The 20,355-nt window shown below is 43.6% G+C and overlaps 2 protein-coding genes and 1 long non-coding RNA gene across 7 annotated transcripts in view; 2 read left to right on the forward strand and 1 right to left on the reverse strand.

Moving 5' to 3' along the window:
• Positions 1-212: 212 nt before the first annotated feature.
• LOC111264748 (uncharacterized) lies at positions 213-3,922 on the forward strand. Its single transcript, XR_002683047.2, has 2 exons — positions 213-1,227; positions 1,680-3,922. It is a non-coding gene; the product is annotated as an uncharacterized LOC111264748 (long non-coding RNA).
• LOC111264745 (arginine kinase Lit v 2.0101) lies at positions 3,589-13,929 on the reverse strand. 5 transcript variants are annotated; one of them, XM_022840867.2, is made up of 8 exons: positions 9,353-9,435; positions 8,678-9,135; positions 8,027-8,115; positions 6,902-7,364; positions 6,550-6,698; positions 5,865-6,030; positions 5,045-5,228; positions 3,589-4,884 (listed from the first exon to the last, which is right to left on the reverse strand). In XM_022840867.2, the coding sequence occupies exons 3-8, from the start codon at positions 8,101-8,103 to the stop codon at positions 4,742-4,744; spliced, it is 1,182 nt and encodes a 393-aa protein (XP_022696602.1). In that variant the 5' UTR covers positions 8,104-8,115; positions 8,678-9,135; positions 9,353-9,435; the 3' UTR covers positions 3,589-4,741. The 5 variants fall into 5 exon arrangements, with proteins under 5 accessions (XP_022696602.1, XP_022696603.1, XP_022696605.1 ...); XM_022840868.2 differs by lacking the exons at positions 8,678-9,135; positions 9,353-9,435 and adding an exon at positions 13,794-13,917; XM_022840870.2 differs by lacking the exon at positions 8,678-9,135 and having other exon boundaries at positions 9,353-9,434.
• A 195-nt stretch (positions 13,930-14,124) lies between these two features.
• Positions 14,125-20,355, forward strand: part of LOC111264747 (uncharacterized) — a 17,279-nt gene continuing 11,048 nt past the window's right edge. The window contains exons 1-2 of the mRNA XM_086970195.1: positions 14,125-14,234; positions 15,440-15,539. Coding sequence (XP_086826321.1) covers positions 15,492-15,539 — 48 coding nt within the window. The 5' untranslated portion in view covers positions 14,125-14,234; positions 15,440-15,491. The remainder of the gene's footprint in view (positions 14,235-15,439; positions 15,540-20,355) is intronic.

Consider the following 20,355-nt stretch of genomic DNA (forward strand, 5'->3'; position numbering starts at 1 on the left):
GTGAATGAACTGAGAAGTATTGAAAGCATTGAGCAGTTTTTATTTGAGCTCCTGGTTTCAACTTAACTTGTGTGAGTAACGCAAACATCACTACACTGTTGACCTATAATATATGGGAAATTTTTTACCGGTTTACAGACAGCTTGCAGGTATATAAATGACTGCTCTTAATCACAAAAATGATATATATATATATATATATATATATATATATATATATATATATATAAAGCTTTAACAAAAAGATATGTAATTTTCATCAGTCCATCTTGAAAAATCTTGAAAAGACAGAGGCGTTTTAATAAACGCCTCTGTCTAGTGTAAATCTAACGAACCACACCATCTTGTGAACGGTTAACAATTTAGGAAACAGTCAAATTCAAAAGTGCGCTGGCTTTTCGAATATTTTATATTGCAATAGATAGGTTATATCGCCGAGATCTCAACGGAGGAATAATCGCCGAGGGATAGGAGACTAAACGGACTGTTTTCGTAATAGCATAGTTTATAACGTGTTTGCCTTCTAATCCTAAGGACACGTTGTAGTCAAGGCTTGAATCCTGGCATAGATGCACTTCGTTTCGTGCCAGGCATCTATCTCATGAAATGTTTAACGGCGGTGCCGGACCTAACGCTCGAAACACAAGGACTAAACGGATTAGGCTGTGTGACAACTTAAATAAGACGACGGGTTAACATTAGCAAAGGGTTGGATTAATCGCACCGGGGAAAACAGGACAATTAATACCGATGAATGCACGTACAGCGAAAGGACCAGAATATATTCTGTAGTGATCAAAACTTCTCAATATTTATACCGCTCCCATAGGCATTATTGAATTAGGATTCATGTGTAGCTAAAATAAGGCACCATAAAAGCAGAGGGCAGCGTTCCTCCGAAACAAGGTAACTAGGAACTGTGTTATGATGGCTGAGACGAAACATGAAGTATAACTGCCTACGGATGACTGGATTTACTGCAGTGGGGCGACAGAATATCTGTACACAAGCTACGTCCCTGTGATGATGCCATGGTGATGCGTCTCTTTATCCATTTTAGGTCCGCGTGCGAAGCTGGGCGTCGAGACACCTCTATCCCTAGAAAATAAGGATAGGAAAAGCAATGATGAGGCCTTCAAATTGCATGTTCTAAACAATATTGCCTCTTATAAACCCTTGAAGCAGTGCTGCACAAAGCGTTTTGTCTTTGCGACTGCTATGAATCAGGTATGAAAAATGCTCACATTGGACTCATACAAAGGCTAAAATAGGAACTCCGAGAACGCTATTACATGGTTTCTGCTGTATGCCAAGAAATTTTACGATATTTGTAGCTTCTACTATTGGCTACAGCCATATCTAATTGCAGATAGAGGAGCGCAAAAGGTAAATGTTTCATGTGTGGACTATTTGGGTTTTTGCATGACTTCACCGTGTTAGTCGTTGTTGCTCAATAAGACACCGACTCTTGCCATGAAGTCGAATGACAGCTAACGCGGATAACAGTATATTACAATTACAGGTTCAAAATTGTGATACTTTTAGGTACCACCAGCTATAAATATCGCTTGCCGGGAGCAGTGAGCCTTATTAACAGAACCTAGTTTGTCCTAAGGCCTTCAATTTACAGAGTATATCTTTCAATCTATGTCATAGGTGTCACGATTTTTATATTGCAGGCTGACAGGTACTCTCAGCAGACAAGCTTCAGTATTCTTGCATGGTGTTGCTTCAGAAGTCTTGCAGAAGAGACGATATGATCCAAGGTCTAACGCATACTATATGTGTAACTTCCGTTTGATCTTCTAAATGGCCAGTGTACGTTTTCGCCGAGATTCGTATCTAAACCACACCTTTATCACCCCAGTTAGAAGGTCGTGAGGAGCTTACGTGTCGAGACAACATACCATGACGATGAACTTTTTTTTTACAAGGTGGGTTTATTCTTATTGATAGGATAGTTCAAAAGGGTCAAAAAATCCGATCGTATTGTTTGCAATTAATGTGAATTTATTTATTAATAGGCTTAACCAGCAGGGTAGAAGCTATACACACATACTCAAATTAAATGAAGATAGCCATGGTCAAAGTTATACCTTGGTATAGAGATATGGGTTCTATTCTCCTCATGACTATTATTAGCAAGAGTGTGTATGACGTAGACTGAGATAAATGTAGTTCGTTTACTGTGTCTATGAAAAATAATGTTTAATTCAATTCCATTCAATCCGTAAGCTAAAGTATAGTTTCATACATATTATGAACTTTACGTATATTATGCATTACGTATATTATTACGCATATTATGAACGTTTAACGTTTAAATTCAGCTCACTTGCTGCTTGGTGATGCAGATTATGTTCTGATCCACTTCGCAGCATCATCATCATTTATTATAAAATTTCGCCCTTCAATGCAATTTCCCGTTTAATATAATACCCAGATGTAATAATATATGCACAATTAGACCTTACGGGTTATATGTTACGACAACGGGTTACTTATTTTCTACCTTTCAACGGATCGATCGCATAGTCAGCCTAACCCGTAAGTGCTGTGGGTTACCAAATTTCGTTGGCACTATTTGGTCATCGTTGCCATCAAATTCCAAAAAGGAAAAACACAGCATGAAAAAATGCATCAGTAGACTACAAAAAAATGAAAAGCACATAAATAGATTGTGTGCAATTGTGCCAGAGACGACTGTAAAATGGATACCGTAAGAGCGCAATTCACCATTGGTTGGCTAATTTGTCTTGATACAACGGACAGAGTTCATCATCATGTCAATAATTAAAAGACGCGTTCTCCGCGGGTCAACAAGCGATTGTTGTTCTCAATAGAACCTTTTTACGAGGTCCCCTGACATTTAAAAGTGTCGTTCCCGGTCAGCGCCTTTGAAACGGATACGCAATTCGTACTCAGTTATGATATTGCGGAAAATACTGTGACAGAATTTACCGCATGGACAGATATCGATTCATAGTGTTCACCAGCAATTAATTATTAGTCGTATCGAACTCCTGCATTTCGTCAATTACGACACGGACCTCATCTGTATAACTAAACACATGATAGTTGTTATCTACGCATCGGCTACTAAATTTCGGCTTTTATAGTCTTAATAAAACGGCTGTAGTTGTTCCTAGACAACTGCGCTTGTTAGCCACGTGTTACTCTTTCGTATTTACCTAGTGTTCGTTAAGCTTGCCCGTCAAATTTACTCAGGAACCTTCTATTCAGATTCTGCGGGGCAAAGCTATGCAATTTTCGTACCAGCATATCATAGCAAATTTGCTATTGTACACATACCAACCAGTTGCAGTATACAGCCGATACGTTTCGCGTTTGTCTCTTCATCGTTGAATCGTCGAATGACACGGTCCGGATCTCTCAGTGCTTCGGACGTATATAGAGTGGCACGAGGCCGGCTTCAAAATCACATACATACGATCCGGAGCACCAAGAGACCTAAACTGTTTTAGAAAAAAAAAACAAACGACTCTCGAGAGCTGTTGCGCCATGACGTTTCTTGAAGCGGTTCATCAATACTTGGAGAACTTACCCAACAAAAGTAATAAGTTTGCATTTTTACCACCTCAAACAGGGAATTTATTCACAATATAGCCTTATGTCCATTACGTCTCGTCTTGTTATACGTGTTGAGCGTACTATAATCGTTCGTAGTCAATATTTGCCCGGATTAGCAGTTAGCATCGTTGACTGGTATGGAGTTCGTCTGCTGTCTGAACCGATCGTATCACTTGCTTATTATTTTTCATAGCACCGAAAGTTCCTGATCTTCGTACCACCATTACATTTTGTTGTCATCGCTCGTGACGTTCACAGAATTCAAATTTCGTTTTTCTTTGCCTGTTAATTATTTTTCGATCGTGGACCAACGACTTCGTTGTAGCCATCGGCTTCATCATTAATGCTAAACTGTACTACATAGGGAGGAGTACACCCAGAAGCGGGACAGTTGAAAGTACCAATCAACGTTACCTACTCACTAACCGACGATGGTGTATATATTATCCGTTTCCAGAGAGGCCCTTTTGTGCGTCTGATCGCTGCTCCCGATTAGGACAGGACAATCAACTACATTCATCTATCTACTCATCGAAAGCATAATGTACACTTCTAGAAGTTGTAGATCGTCGTTCTTGTTTTCTTGTCTGCACCTCGAACAGCCGGAGAAAATCTGTTTAAAACCATGTTATTCTAATATTGCACATGGGCCTGCGTGAGCCTTAAATTCACGCAGCCTCGTTATTAACCCTTGTTGACTACTCTTTATCTTTAGATCTGATGCAGTCAAATAGTCACATTATTTGGCGATCCTAGTTAAATCTGATATTTTCCAATATTGAAGTGATTTTCGGATTATTCTTTTCGTCTCCCTAATCAAAGGGTGGATATAAGCAACTGTAGAGGCTCATTGTTTTATTTACCTAAATTCGACTACGGTTTTCTTTCTATGTCTTTTATTTTATTTGAATGATGCTTCCTCTTTGCCGATTAGTTCTCTATACTAATTAATAAGGTCGTTTCAATAGCCGGCAGCCTAGTGGAGCAAGCGTTTTGTTGTGTGAATAACATTTATAAACACACACTTATAAAGTGTGGTTCAAGATTGGTGACAAGATTAGAACGTTCAGTGTGTTCACCGTTAGTTTCAAAAGTTACGGCCCCGCACTAATAGGTTCTCTTGCCACTCTGCCATATAGAGCTGTAAAGCTCAAGCCTCTTTTTCTAATTTAATTAATTCAAGGATTCCGTCCTGCATTTCCTTGACAGCCTGGTACTCTGTCAGGCCCATGCGACGTTTATTAGAGATGTCGTAGACGCCGCCCTCGGACTCGGTGTGCTCGCCTCGGGTTCCTGAACAAAAAAAAAAAACAACCGAACAGAAAAGGAAATCCATTCGGATTATGTAGGTATTGAAGATCGGAAGACGTATGATTTATACACGAATTATGTAATATCCTCGTCGCCTGCATCCACAGAAAAGCCGAAAATCATGTTATTGATATTTGCTAACCTCGAACTTGCAGGTTATACTTCGCGGCAACCTGTTCGAGACGTGCTTTGTTTGCCGCGAGCTTGGGCAACTTGATGTGTACGGACGCTCGGATGGTCGTGCCCAGGTTCGTTGGGCAAAAGGTCAGGTAGCCTAAACGACTGTCGCGAGAGAACGGAATATGCCTCTCGATTTCTTTGATACCCTGTGGAAACACCCGTATTAATGTGCAGCTAAAATTACTGTTCAAAACGCGGTGTCATCAACGTCCGGCAGTTCTACAGTCAGAAAATTTTCATAAGGCAGCTGGTGAGTGTTTTTGATTTTGAGCATTTTCATTGAGCGAAAAATTCGCGGATCACAGTTGTTTAGAAAACAAAGATTTCCGTGGTCTTGTTTGTGATGCCTTGTAATGTCAAAAACACAAATAGAATGAAAAACGAAAACGCATATCTATTCAAAGTAACCAATATGTTTCAAAATACCAAATTACCATTGATAGAACATTTTCCTTTTTACAAAAATGTCGTTTAAAATACGGCAGCAGAAGTAAGCTTTACAGAGGGTACTATGCCCAAAATAAACATACGAGAAAATACAGGTATAAATGATCGCCACGGAAGGTCAAGTTATGCAAGTGGCAGCGGTTTAATTGGCCGTATGTTGCACGGTCGTATGACTAAGTAAGTTAACTTTTTCCCGCACGAAATATGTGACGCTGAATAGTAAATATATGCCGAACACAACAAATTAACTAATAAACAACATATACATAATGGAAGCTATCATGACAGACGATGAAAAATCGTATATATGGTACAGGCAATGAGAAAGCGCTTACATTGACCAGGCGGGTAAAAACTTCTTTAAGGTCTCCGCCCTGCTGCATAGAAATAATCCGGAGATGATCCTCTTCATTTACCCAGACAAGGAATGTTTTCGCATCGTTATGGTAAATGCCACGTCCGGTGGGCCAAAAGCGGCACGCGTTCGCCGCCTGTAGGAATCTGGAACAAGCGTTGATAGCAGTCAGATGCTGAGTGAACGTTATAATGAAGTGTAATATCAGGTATTCCTTTAATATCTAGTACAATACAACTAGTACAAGTAACAAGAGCCGGTTTAGCTATCAAATAACTTGGATGTATTTGGATAGCTCAAAAAGATAAAAACAATCGGAATTGCTGAACTGTCGGTCAACAATAAGCATACGATGAGTTGAGTAGGCCTTTCAAGATTAGAGCCAGTGGTTTCATAAAACCAAACGTCAAAACGTTTCAAAACATACTTTCTCGAGGCATGCAAATACAACTATGAGATCATAAGAGGTTACTCGGTCACAGATGTTAATCTGCTCAACGGTACAGGTAGAAAATTAGCGAAATTTATATTCAATCGTAGCATTGCTCGATGGAAAAAACATAGATAGCATGTTTGTATGTTGAGATTTCGGTTCGACAAAGGGCTAATGTGGAATCAGTTTCCCCATCGAGATCAATCGCTTCAAGAAAATGATTACAACGTACCTGTCACCTTCCTTGAACAAGAAGTGGTCGTCGATGAGTTGCTGTTGCGTAGCTTTGCTCATTCCGGTGAGGGGATAGTATGTACCCTTAAGTTCCCCTGTCAGTCCTTTCAGGGTTTTAGACACAATCTGCTCCATTTCTCGATATTGCTAAGAGGCAATCGTACCAAGGAAATGATCTTTGTTGTAAGTCTCGATGCAAATCAAGGAATAACAACTGCTGATTATTGGAGAATTTCATAGATAATGCTATAAGGGGAACACGACCTTTAAAACAACGCATTTCGTTTACGTCACGCTTTACTTAGTAATGGACAAAATGCTAGTTATAACAAGCATTCCTGTACACTCACTGCTTCTGTAAGGCAGGGATTGAACGGGTATCCCTGCAGAGAGCGTCCACAACGTACACGTGTGGAGATGACAAACTTCCCATCGGGATCGACGTTTTCGAACGTGTCAAGGTTGCCGAAGTCCGAAGGTGGGTGCCGGTCCGTAGGCTTGAATCCCTGATGATAGTCGTCAATGATGGGATCAAACAAAGGAGCGAAAATCTTGTACGATTCAGCGTCAGGAGCGTAAACACCGACGCCCGAGTCAATGTTGGCAAACCCGGATTGCACGACATCGAGAAGTGTCGCACCCATTCGAGTGCTTCTGCTTTGCAGACTCTCGAGCACATTTTTTGTCAGATACTTTTTTAGCAAAGACTTGCATTGTGGTGAGGCTTGGAGCTTCTGGTAGCCGGCCTGTAGTTTATCTTTTACATCATGGGGCACTTCCTTCCGTGGAAAAAATGCCTTCAGCGCGCTGGTGCTATTTAACAGAACACAATAAAAAAAAATCAATGTTAGTCGTCGCCGTTTACTTCACTAACCAACTCACTGTAATTACAACTTGCCTTGTGCAATGTGAAATTTACGTATTTAAAGCATCCAATATGTTTAGCCTGCGTACCGTCTATTAATAGCGGTGGTTGAGCTTACTGGAAGTAGTACAGCAGTCTTATGCCAGCGTATTACTAACAGTCGGTGTACTGCTCGACGACAGCGTCGGACATTCAGCATTCAAAGAAACACTTCCGAGTATGGAAAAAGAGGATCAGACATATCTAATGGAGTGGCTTATTCGCGTAGCCGGTACAATGGTACCTGTGCCGATTTCTCTACTCTGTTGCCTTTCATTCTTACGTTCGTACTACACTGGCATTTTTCGCGTGACTAGGACAAATGTCTTATCGTATTATGTACTCGCTTAATTGCGCAAGGATACTCTTTTCGCATGTATGCACGACGCTCCTATCAGCAACAGACAACAACAAATTGTAGCGAATGCAGTTTACACGAATATAAAGGTGTTGTCGCTTTCGCTGATGAAAGCGTTTTGCATGAGGCGGGAGCTATTGTATCTGTGTCCCTCTCTCTAGACTTCCGTCATACCATTGGAGGCCCAAACATTAGGCGCCAGGTACCACTTACCCCTGGTAAATAAGATAGCACAACACCGCCAAGGCGGGCACTGCGATCGCAGCTTTCTTCAGAGTCTCCTGATCCATCGCCAAAGTTATCTGCCGAAAAAATCACTAAAAACTCAGCAGCGCTTTTTATCGGATTATTTCACTATGCCTATATCGCTTCTCTGCAAAATTTCATGCTTCTCTCTTTCATATTATGCATTTGTAGTACACATAAGTCACACCTAAATGTTCTGCGCACTCTACGAGGAATCATTATAAGCAGGCATAAAGAAAACAATGTACTTCGGCCGCGGATGGCTAAGGAAACCGCTGAGTGGATGAGACGATGGTGAAGAAATGATTTAGGGAACAAATGCGAATATCTCTTTTACCGTTATCGTTAATTTGTCACTCCAGTCAGCGGGGTCACTACTCCCTCCTCCGGCAGAGCTAGACGATACAGCAACGATTCAATAGGGCAATACAAAACGGAACAAAAAGATCAACAGAAACGGTGGCGCCACTGCCAGCTGCCGAGATAGCAGTCGGTAGCAATAGCAATACGGGAGAAGAAATACGCAAGATTCAGAAGTTAAGTCACCCGTTCATTGGGTGCTCACACTGGGTCAACTCAACTTGGACCGGCCGCCTCATTGCCTGCGGGAAAACCTACCGACTGCGTCAGGACAGAGCAGGACTGCTGCGAATCACTATCCTACTGAGTAGACTAGGCTGGCTGGCTGGCTGGCTGGCTGGCTGGCTGGCTGGCTGGCTGGCTGGGGGGGGGAGGGGAGGAGGACGGGTTGTGGGTTCCTTGGCCGCCCAGCAAATAGGCACAGGCAAATCGGTAGGCTGCCGGCAGGCTGCCAGCAGGTTGGGCTGGGTCTTGTGGACTCTTGATTAGAGGGCGGCTTGAGAGCTGACGGCACGGCTTCCCGACTAGCCGCCACTGGTACTGCTGTTGCTGCTGCGGCTGCTATTGTCGACCAGATAGCGAATCGGTTGCCTTGGCAAGGCAGTACAGCACTGCCACGCATTAAGCCTAGCCCAGGTTAATCGCTTAAGCGCTCGCCGTCACGGCACTTGGGAACGTCACAACCGAACTCCCTTTACGAAGTCTTCTCCAAACACCTACGCACACGAGCAGGCAGACAGTCGACACTAACACTTAGTTGCCCCTTATACGGAGAGCGGAAAGATGCTGCAGGGTGGATCAGGAAAAATGAGGGGGTACGGACACACGAAATGGCAATAGCCGAATTCGAATAGTAAACTCCCAAACGCTTTTGGCCACCAGCACTATCACTGCTGCTCGTATAGGGTCATAGCGGCAGGCGGCTGACCTTACCTCAAGTGGCACCTCAGACGAAGCTGACTTCTTGAGAGCATCGCGGCTAGAACATCGGCTGAGGTACAGCGAACTCAAGCCGCCTGCAGGAGAGAGGGTTTTCTGTCCTGAGACTGAATGTAGTACAGTAAACAAGATACAACACGCTTCACCGCTTAGTGGATAGCGGTAGCACGCGGCCCTACAGCGGCCACAGCAGTGTTTGTACCACTAGCGAACCGTCTCTCGGTCTATCATCCCGGCAAACGCTTAGCGAGGCTAAAGCAGTAATAGCAATTCACGACATATATTCGGAATCATGCAGACTAAGTCACTGGCAGTCTGTACAAGATAAAGCTTGCTTTTCACATCAGACTCGGGGACCGACACGCATACACAAACCTTTGTTTGACCTGTACGCAAATAGACAAGCAACCCGTTCATTCATAGCCAAGGACCAGCAAGGTCATAACGTGCTACAGTTGGCTTATGTAATGATAACCCCGAAGGGTTGAAATAGAAGGCTGTCAATCACCAACGTTGCTATATGACTTTAGAAACGTCGTTGTCGGAAAAAATTTGGTGTCTCATCTGCGTGTCGTGCGTAGGGCGATTGAGTGGCCTACATTTCGAGATAGGTTTTCCCATTTATTGTAGATGATACAAATAGTAAAATTATATGAGTAGTATCACTTGGTATAAGCAGTGGCGCACTCTGTCGTACCGTACTGTGTCGACAACCTAAGTTGAAATTTTAGTATTATACTAATAGGCACACCGTCATTGTAATCATCTCATCGAAACTGACTGTCGCTACGTACGGCAGGCAGCACCAGTTGGTTTCACCTACTTGGCTTCAGGCCCAACAAAAATCTATTGATGTAGTCAGTGAGTTCAGACTGGTAGAGGATTTGGAAGTTGTGCTCGTATAAATCTCATTCGTTGCTTGCAGAAATTTTTCAAGGATTTACTTCGTAATACACGGCGTATGCTGAGCCTCTTAGTGGACATTCAAGTGTTTACCAATGTCTTACGATAATCGCATATCTCCGGCGCTTTTCAGCCGCTGTTAACCTAAAAAAGCGTTTTGCATATGTTTTTACCAATTACCAAACAACAAAAGACCGAACGACTAATTTTGTATTTATCGTACTGCAACGAACTGACCGCTCGGACGGTCGACCAGTCTAACACGAATCGCGACTCAACCCATATCAGTGACGCTTGAACTTTTCTTGACGTTTGTTCTATTTGTTTGTCTGTTCGGCAGCGCGCTGATCTTCTGAATGGGTTGAGGGCTTAGAAAGGGGTGGCAGCATATGACAGAAAACACTAAGTCGCCAACAGCCGATCTGGAACGAAGATAAAACATTCCAGCACCACCGGTAACTGAATAACATCTCTGTTATCGCTTGGAGCCGTCTGCTTCAGTAATTAATCCGGATTGTCATAAAGGGCGAAACCGATTCGAGGAGCGAGTGAAGACGCAGCATCTCCAGCGAACGCGCAAGAACCACGGGGCTTCTTTTCTGTACCCATCCAGCCTGACGTCCGCTTAACCGTATCCTGGAATGATGGGTTTGGAAGTAAAATAAGGCTACAGCCTTCAGGTACGTGTTGCACTAGTTGGTTCTTTGTTCTCCGTCAATATCGAGAATCAGTCGCTATACGCTAAGTCGGTGATGGAGCCGTCAACGATTTTAGGTCGAACGGATTGATTTGGCACGCTTGCCTGATACATCATTCAATCTTTGAACAGACAACATTGATCGCTTCCACTTTTTCAAAGAAGCTAAAAATACGCCCTTAAAGCGGATAGGGAAAAAAGCATATTGTGTGTGCGTAATTGCTCAGTCTTCATATCAATATATAATGGCAATTTATTAAATGCAAATAGTTTAGCTTATGAGAGCTATTTGCTGGCGTGTAGCGAGCGGTTTTATGTACACGTGACGTAACTTAACTTCCCCTGAGAGGTTTGTTATCAGGCGCAAGTGCGAACACAGGTCTTCAAGTACTCGACCCTGAGACCCAAATCTCACCTCGGTATAATGTTTTCTAATTAGTGGCCCTCCCGGGCCGATGTGCTATTGTCAGCGGCACGTGGTAGTCAGCTCCGGCAGGTTAGTTTGAGGACGCATCTAAAGCTTTATATTATATCTGAGTTAGCGTAAGATGGCGCACTCTGTTCTGTGTTCGTTAAAACAAGCCCGTGACCAGCTTGGTAGATCAGCCGTATGGTTAATTACTTGTTCGGCCTCGCTGGCGTATCTACGGGTAACACTGCCTTGGGACATGTGTCAGCTTGTTGTCCAATTGAAACAAGCATCCTTAATTGGAGGTCCTATGACAACTCACCCTGTCGGCAGCGGCTTAAGTGTTTACTACTTCCTCTTTCCTCGCTTACTTTCACTCACTAATAAATAGAGTTTCAAACCATCGCAACGTGGCTTTGAGGTTGCATAAGGAACAGCTAAAAAGTGCATGAAAAACAGTACCTATATTTTACGCGAGTCTGCTCTCTTGTACTCACGCTTACCATATCATCATAAAATGGGTTTCCTGATCATTTCGCGATAATACATTGCGTTTTCTACATGCACACATATGGAAACGTTGCAGCCAACACCCGCATTTGTTTGGAGTTTCTGCACCTCTTAGTGACTCAGGAGAGGCACTCGGTAGTACTACTGTGTTTATAATTGCTCTCAGGGCAACGCTATCCTTTCCCTCTCATTGTCGATTCCCTGTGTTGTTTTTGAGTGCATATTTGCCAAACGTTCGTCTCAGCGGCTGATCTGAAGATGCCAAGTAGAAGCACTTGCGCGCTGACACCAAGCAAGGCAAATGATTGACCCTTCAGCGTCGATGACGGCACAAAAATGGAAACAGCCGCCTGCACCAGAACCACAAAGAGCGCGTTTCAAGGCTTCGAAAATCGAGTTGTTTCGTCGCTTGTCTTCGTACGGCTCAGTACGTTTTTCGACAGCCGTTGATTCGTCATCAGATCGACAAGGGGAATAACAGAAAACGACGAAAAGCGACTATGTAATGACAACCTCGCTGTTTTCTCCCGACTGTAAGGGAAGTCTACGGGAAAAGTATCCCAACCTCCTAGATCTTTCGACTTGACACGCGTGGGACGAGTGAGTTAAAGAAAAAGCGACAGTCTTTTTTTTCACTGGTGTAGAGGTCTGGGTAGCCGTAGACGATTGTAGCGCTGGAGTCCCTTAACTCGTTTGGTTTATTCACTGTAACCAGTAGTTAAAATGATCGTGGTTATGGCACCAGCAGCAGCAGCAGCAGCAGCAGCAGCAGAAGTAGCAGAAGTAGCAACAATAGTAAATTTACATTCGGTAACCTCGAGCCCAGCAGTAGGGGTAGTGGCAGCGACGTCCAGAAACGAGCAGAAGGGCGGGATGTTTGCCCCACCAAATCAGGTTACAGGGGAACGAAACGACGAACAGACCGGAGAACAAAGCTCGACTCGCTTGAGAACTTTGTGAAGGAGCTGCCGTGGACCATGAGAAACGTTTGGAAAGCTCACCCATGAAGCCATAGAACGAAGGGTGCGGATGGATCAAGGATCGACAGCTGAATTGAAGGAAGGGGAAGAAGACGTGGAGGACACACAAGGGCGACGGCCACGCAGATGGTAAAGGCGTGCACTAATAGCGACGGTGCTGGAGCTGCCAGAAATGGCGACACCTGCTGGTGCCGCTGCTGCTGAGTTCAGTGAACAGACTGTGCCCTGGTAGAAGGGAACAAGTTCATAGCCATACTTCCCGCTTGTGCTTAGCGCGCGCGTGCACACATCCTTAGATGGCCATGGCGATCAAAACCGTGAAAAATCCACTCGTTGCTATTCTTGTCTTGCTTAAACCCCTCGAGAGTAACGATAAAGGTGTGATACGACTTAACTCGTATATTAGTTTGCCTGCACTGTACCATGTGAAGAAAATAATTGACATAACTAGCGTTTCGGTTATGCTCCGTTGCTGGATAGATTTTAGGATTGAACAGAAGCAGTTAGATTTTCATTTGGGTAAAGTTCCATGCTGACTACGGATTACGAATCGCGATTGAAAACTATTGTGGGATATTGAAAGGAAGGGAAGCTTAAGTATCTGCTACATCTATACATCAAGTGTGCGTCACAGTGTACTCGTCTATGCGAACGTAGACAACAACCCGTTACTCTTTGCAACGGACGAGTATAGATGACAAAATGTGCTCGCTTGGCTTAAGTGGGCGGGGGCCTAGAATGTAGAATAAAATATTATGGACCTCTCAGTGTTTTTTTGCGCAACAGGATCGCAAAAGCGGCTCAGTTGGTTGACCCTTTTCAGGGACGTGAGGGTCACGGTAACCTGGCGCTAGCCGGTGGTCTAAGCCGAATACACTTATCTACGGGACAAAAATCTGTCAAATGTTTTAGTTTAAATTAAAATTATCTACTTACTCTTCCGCCACCAGAAACGCCTCCCACAGACAGAACATCCTATGATGACGGAGCACGACGCTTCCTTCAATGGCTGGCTGATTTTCTGTGTCCACCGAGGGTTAGGTCCAGATGAGAGCGTTTGGTAAGCCAGGCAGACAGCTCAGAAAACGGTACGATGGAGGGCAGGAGGGAAGCAGCGTCCTCTAGAGGAGCCGTCGCTCGCCAAACGCCAGCGCCCTCTGGTCCACGCGGCGAAAATCATTTTGGCCGCCAGCCGCCTCCGCCATAGCACAGAGTGCCTCTCCATTTTCCTACCCGCCCGCCTATTTGCTTAGCAGTTTGTTCTCCTGATGCACTGTTCTTCTTCAGAGAACTGAAGGAAACAGGCCTTAGCGGCCACACACATCCCCTAAGTCAGTCTCAAGCACGCTCGTCTTCGGTACTTCCTTCTTCCGGTGGGTCAGTATCTTCCTCTTTCTTACTACTTAAGGCTTTCTTACTGCTTGCATGGGGTTATGTTCTATAGGAAAAACGCAATGCGCCAGCAGGCGGCTAGCCAGCAGTCCAGTAGAAGGTGAGGACCCTGTTTGCTTAGCCTTCGTTCGGCGCTCGACTCTTTGCTGTGTGCCGTTTCTCTCTTCCTCTGCCCGACGTTTGGGCAGGCCTCTAGTGGGTCGGTTTGAGCTGAGCTGAGTAGCCCAAGTCGAAAGCCGGAGGACTCCGACTGACTAGGTGGCTGTCGCTGTTGCTATTGCGAGAACAAGGAGATGGGGTTGTACACACCGTGTATTGGGGAGAAGTAGTGACATGCGGAACGTGACAATTCAATCTAAACGCCTCGTTTCATGCCTCTTGGCGTGCCAGCCGCTTACCATTTTCTCCAAGCTCAACTATGTGTTCTTCTCCGCGCGGTGCGCATTTTTCTGCAGTAGTGTAAGTCTGGCACGAGCTGACTCGGTTTGACCCGACGCTGGCGCCCCTATTGTCCGTTGCCGCTGGCAGTCGGCTAGTGTCGAACAAGTAACTCTCGAGACAGGTCGTAAGGAAACCAAACATACCCAGACAAAGTGTAGGAATGTTCTCCGACTTTTTTCTTTCCTAAATCTCCGTTCCCAATTTCGTCCGTCCCCTGCTCGTCGTCCTGTATCTCAGTTCGTTATCCCTACCAGCGTGTCCCTACAGAACCTAGCGGACCACCACGCTTTCCACGCTTTGTTTTCTCGCCTGTTTTCTGTGCCTCTACGTCTCTCGCTACGTATCGCTTTCTTTGTAGCTGCGTAACCAGCCATTCTCTTTCCTCTGTACTCTCACTATGTTCATTCCTTTTTTTTTTTTTGTTTCTCCACCCTTATTCGCTTATTGGGTCTTTCGAGTAACCAAGCGAACCTCGCAGCCCTCCAGATGTTTCGTGTTTTGTAGCTGCTGATTGACGAGAAGTTAAAAGCCCCTGCTCCTGTGACTAGGCTTCGTTTAGAAAGGAATAGGCGTCCCGTCTTTCCCGCAGGCACGCTGCATCCCTCCTGTCGTCTGCTTTACGCTGCGTATCTCTTGCGCTGCTTAAAAGATAATCCTGAACCCTCATCGCATTCTATTGCATCAAGCTACCTGCTCAAGCTTTTACTCAAATGCTATCCTCTTAACGGGTTTTCTTTTTGTGGCGTTAGTCTCGACTCTAAACCTAAAGAGAAACCCAAACGGCCCTGTGGAGTCGACGCAATGGTCCGACCAAACGAACAGACGGAAAACTCTCTACCACCGTATATGGTAAGGCATCCTGCTTAGAAAGCCGTTCTGCGGGGATGGAAGGAAATGGGTTCGTGATGTTGCACTCAGCACAGAACAGTATAGTGTCGACGCATAAACAGCCCTTTTTTATCACTCGTTTCGACCACGAACACACACACACACAAATTTCACAAGTTCTTAAATTGAACAAAAAAAAAGTCGAAGACAAGAATCAAGGGCAGTAATATAATGCTAGGAAAGCAGATGGAAGATACAGTTTGCCATTGTAAACTCGTCGTCTCGCGATATCTCAAGGTAGCGCCGACTGTGCGTATACAAATAAACGCGACCGAGCTGGGTTGGAGCAATAACAGTAGGAGGATTTACAAAAAAGGAGATACTCCTACACTAAGATAGCTATTATTAGTATAGTTTCTACTATATTTCATCTAGTACAAAAGCAGAACTATCGAAGCAAAAGAGACAGCCACTGTGCTACGGTACCTCATCTATGCGGCGATGCGATTCATAAAAAAAAAGATCATCGTTTCTACTCAAAGACTCCGGAGGGTCATCCCCATTGTCCTTTCATGATGTTTTACCCCATATTGAATGTTGTATCTCACTCTTCCCACAACTTCCTATTTGCCGACGGGAATGCTGCCCGAGGGCAGAAATTGCAGTTAACTAGCAGTCGAAGCCTGCTGGACCGTTAAAACTAGCTGGAACGAGGCTCAAGTACGGCTGGATTAACACCGACGCACAGTAACACGGCGGAGAATAGCTTGGTAGTTTTGTTCATTAAAAGGGCCGTCAACCTCTTCGAGAGAGAGAAGACTATAATTGGTTTTTTATGACAACATAGCGTTCTTGGTTACGACGCGGTTCTCGGTGATTTTTCGTACCTAAGTGATGCCTCATATGCTCGCAATACACTGCTGTGTAACACAATGCACCAGATGGCTAAAGCGATAAAAACGGAATCTTTCTCCATTTTCAGTCGGGAAGCAGTCAGACTTCAATATACTTGGACTCTTTCTAAGACCTACACCTACGTACACTATTTCTAATAGTGTACGTAGGTGTACGTAGGTTATGACAAGAGCTAGAGCAACTAATAAGCCGTCCGGTCTTTCCATTATGTAGCCATCGTGTGCCACCTTGACAATAACTCAGTGTTTCTGTTCAAACGTTGAAAAATGAAAAAGACAGTTTCCATAGATTCGCAGTGGCTTACTAAATTGCGACGAAACCACTGCTTCCCCCGGTATAAATAACATGATATGGAGTATGTTGATCATATGAATAAATTTATAGTACATATTACTGACTAGGTCAGAAGGAAAATGTATTAAAAACATTTGGACCACAAAGCGATGGTTTGAAACGATATCAGTATGGTTCTCAGGCACTGGGGAGCAACAGTGAGTGGCTGGTCAACATGGGCCTGCAAGGAATTCCTAGTCTATACTACATGATTTGTCACCACGTCGTACAGTCTACAATAAAAAAAAAATTCTTAACTTAATTAGAAGAGAGTGCGTGGATGAGAGATGTTGGCCCGAGTCCGCTAACACAGCGTTCAAGTCAATGTGGCGGATATGCTTTCTAGTAAGCACGCGATATTTCAAGTAAAAGCCAGTTGGATGCCCCTTATCCATTCAAGGTCCCGAACGAGGCAGAATATTTATATTGTTACCACTAGCGTACGTGCTTTATCGCATACACGTAGCTATCAATGCGCGTGATCAGAATGATAATACTAAAAGCTAGTATACAAGCCATCTTTACCTGGGCAATAACATTCAAAGATGCTGTACCATTAAATGAATTGCTTGATCGTGTATCTAACGTAGCATCACCTTTGACCGCTGAATAGAATCTTGAACTATTGATAGGTGATAATATTCCTAAAAAAATAGCAAAAGAAAAAAATCTGATTCTTAGCTCTCGGAATACAGACACTAATTCCACGGCGTCCAGAATTTTGGGCTCAGTCCCTGAGTGAGATTCCGTAGTTTGTTTAAATGATTCTGATTTTAGCTCTCTGCATGGTTGTAGCTCAGTGAATATTATCGTTCTCAAGCAAGTAAGCTGCCAACACTGTAGATGGTTCTAATGAAGTAAACGCATGGAAATGGTAACCCAAAAGACACGCGAGCTTAATTACCCAAGGGCTTCTACAATAGAATCAGTCAAATTTGGCAATTGTTAGTGACTCCGCTATACTTTGAGTATAATAGTTTTTGCGTATGTTCTGTCTGAAGCGCGAGTACCAGTCTACGGATTTTACCGTTCGAAGTAACGAACCGTTATAACAAGCTCGAATAACGAGCTATTGGCGACTGCAAAGAAAAGCTCTCTATCGCTTCCCGTAATCAGGCAGTGCGTCCCTCTGCGAAATTTGTCAGGTAATAGGTAGTTAAAAACGACGACCATCTACAGTTCCAGTTGCATGACGAAAAGAATCAGTAAATTTCATTGAAATCATTTCTGCCAGGAGCTGCATTAAAATGTTTCAAATAAATTAGGACCTACAAATACGCCGGGAGACTGCTTACGATTGTAAAGAAAGAAAGCGTTACCGAAAAAAAATATCCTTCTATACTTACGTATATATGGCCTTCATTGAAATTCTACTGGAGTGGAACTGTAGACTATGATCGGATAAAAGGATTTCAATTTGTTGTAGTCAAAACGCCCTATCGATTTTTCATTCGATCCAATCTATTTATGACCTAAAAAAGAATTGTCCCTAAAAAAGAACTTAGCTACGTTACTATTTCATTAATTATGTTAGAAACTTAGCTGTAAGAGGACGTTCCATTTAGTATAGAGCGTAATTATCGATTCGCGGTGTTTCAGTGTAACAGAGACCACGCAGAAGTCACGTGGAAACAGTCGGTGAGATGGACTGAAATTTGCATACAGGATCATTGGACGAGTATGCTAGCTAACTGGCCACAATGTGTGTGTAAATAGGAAAAAAACCCAGATGTTCGTTTGGTTCTGAATTGCAATGTAATAATATGGCATTCGCAACTAACGATGAAGACACGAAACGTTTGTTTGCGTTTGCGAGCGCTTTGTTGTAAATTGTCTGTAAACAACACGGCTATCTTCCTTCGACTTACATAACGCTGGCAAGCTAGATCGCAATAATTAAAAAAAGCAAAACTAAGAAACTATGAAACAAATATGTTAAAGGTAAAAACAAATATGTTTGCTTCAATCGATATTGAGCAGCATATTACTGATGGAAGGTAATTTCGCCATGTGTAGTAAATGGAAACGTTCTTCTTCTAAGATAACCGTTCGTTAGGGTGGAAACTTACTTGTACTCTGTTGGCGCTACGTCAGTAGAATGCAAACGTTCATGTTACTCAAGTTATATGTGTAACGTTTAATAAGTTACGGAAGGAGTCGCTAGGAAGGACGCTCTCTAGAAGCCTAATCTAGCTTCAGAAAATCTTCCCTTGCGCGTCTTCGTACAAACCTAAACATTCACCTACGACCTAGCACGAAAAACGCTGGTTGAGAAAAGTACACGAGTTAAAATAGGGAAGAAAAAGCCTATCAATATCTGATCAAAGAATGTCCTGAGGATTTGTCGCTCCTCAATGAATATCCGTTGGTATGGATTGCGTAACCTTTTGAACTCGCTGTACGTTTTGTACTCACCATATCAACAGTGAATGTTAGAGGGATACCTAATATCTTCGCGCAGGATACATTGTGAGCTTCCTTTAACTGAATCATAAAACGGATAAATGGTAAAACTATTTACCAATATTCTTTCTATTATAACGACATCGGTAAGGTCTCTGTCTCAATGCTGGTTTCGTGGTCAGATTAAATTTCCGCTCACGTCGGAGACCGATTTAGATAACGTTCTCGCAGCGCACTATGAACTTACCTATATCGAAACAACGACTAGCCGTGTAACATGTAGTACCGCTACGCTGAGCTGATCGAATAGATATGTTCGTATATATTTATTTATAACTGTCCCATTCGTTGTTAGACTGAACATCACCGGCTGATTTTTCAGCAGCGGCACTTGCCACTTCAAGCATCCTCACTCCTTAACGTGTCGGCGATACTGATAAATTGTAACGCTGATTCGACAGGCCGCCATCGATCCGAAGCTGTTGTCTAATGATACTTTAAAATAGTATGACCCCGGTGTGGCACTACATACGGCCGACAGTTTGAAATAGTAGCTTTGCTCGAAATGGCCAAGTGCGAAATATCGCTGTAGTCGTCTTTTCGTATCTCGGTACAAGCTTACTGTTATCTAGGAGTGTAATTGAAAAACAGTGGGAATGGACCTAAAAGCTCTGTTCGTATGTTTTACTGGTATAGTTTTGATCTGTCCACTTGTGGTGGTAAGTACGAAATGCGCAGCTTTATCTATGCAATAGTACCTTTGTTGTGCTATCAGAATATTTTCATCACTACGAACGCGTTTATTGCGACAGAGGTAAAAAGTAGTCCTCTTGCTTTGAAGCAGCCCTCTAATGACTTGGGCTTACAAAGAACTGTAGTCACTATTGAGCTATGCTAGTGACACAATCGGCTGGGAACAGCCAGCTCTGCTTTAATCTAGCACGTTAGCTTTTTTCATCTATCCGGATGGCGCACGGCGAGCGTTGCGATTATGAGCTTCTCAGTACATCACAATACCACACATTGTGTCAAGGGCCTCTTCCGCCGCCGCCGCCGCAAGTCATCTATCCTATATACTTCACAGCAACATTTTTGATATCGAGGCACCACTGAAGACAATGAATAAGATTTGTGCCGTGCCATGCCACTCTCCGTTGCTTATCATCATTTGGGACCTTTAGCCCCC

The sequence above is a fragment of the Varroa jacobsoni genome, unplaced genomic scaffold (genome assembly GCF_002532875.2).
Source record: "Varroa jacobsoni isolate VJ856 unplaced genomic scaffold, vjacob_1.0 scaffold_895, whole genome shotgun sequence".
Taxonomy (NCBI): domain Eukaryota; kingdom Metazoa; phylum Arthropoda; class Arachnida; order Mesostigmata; family Varroidae; genus Varroa; species Varroa jacobsoni.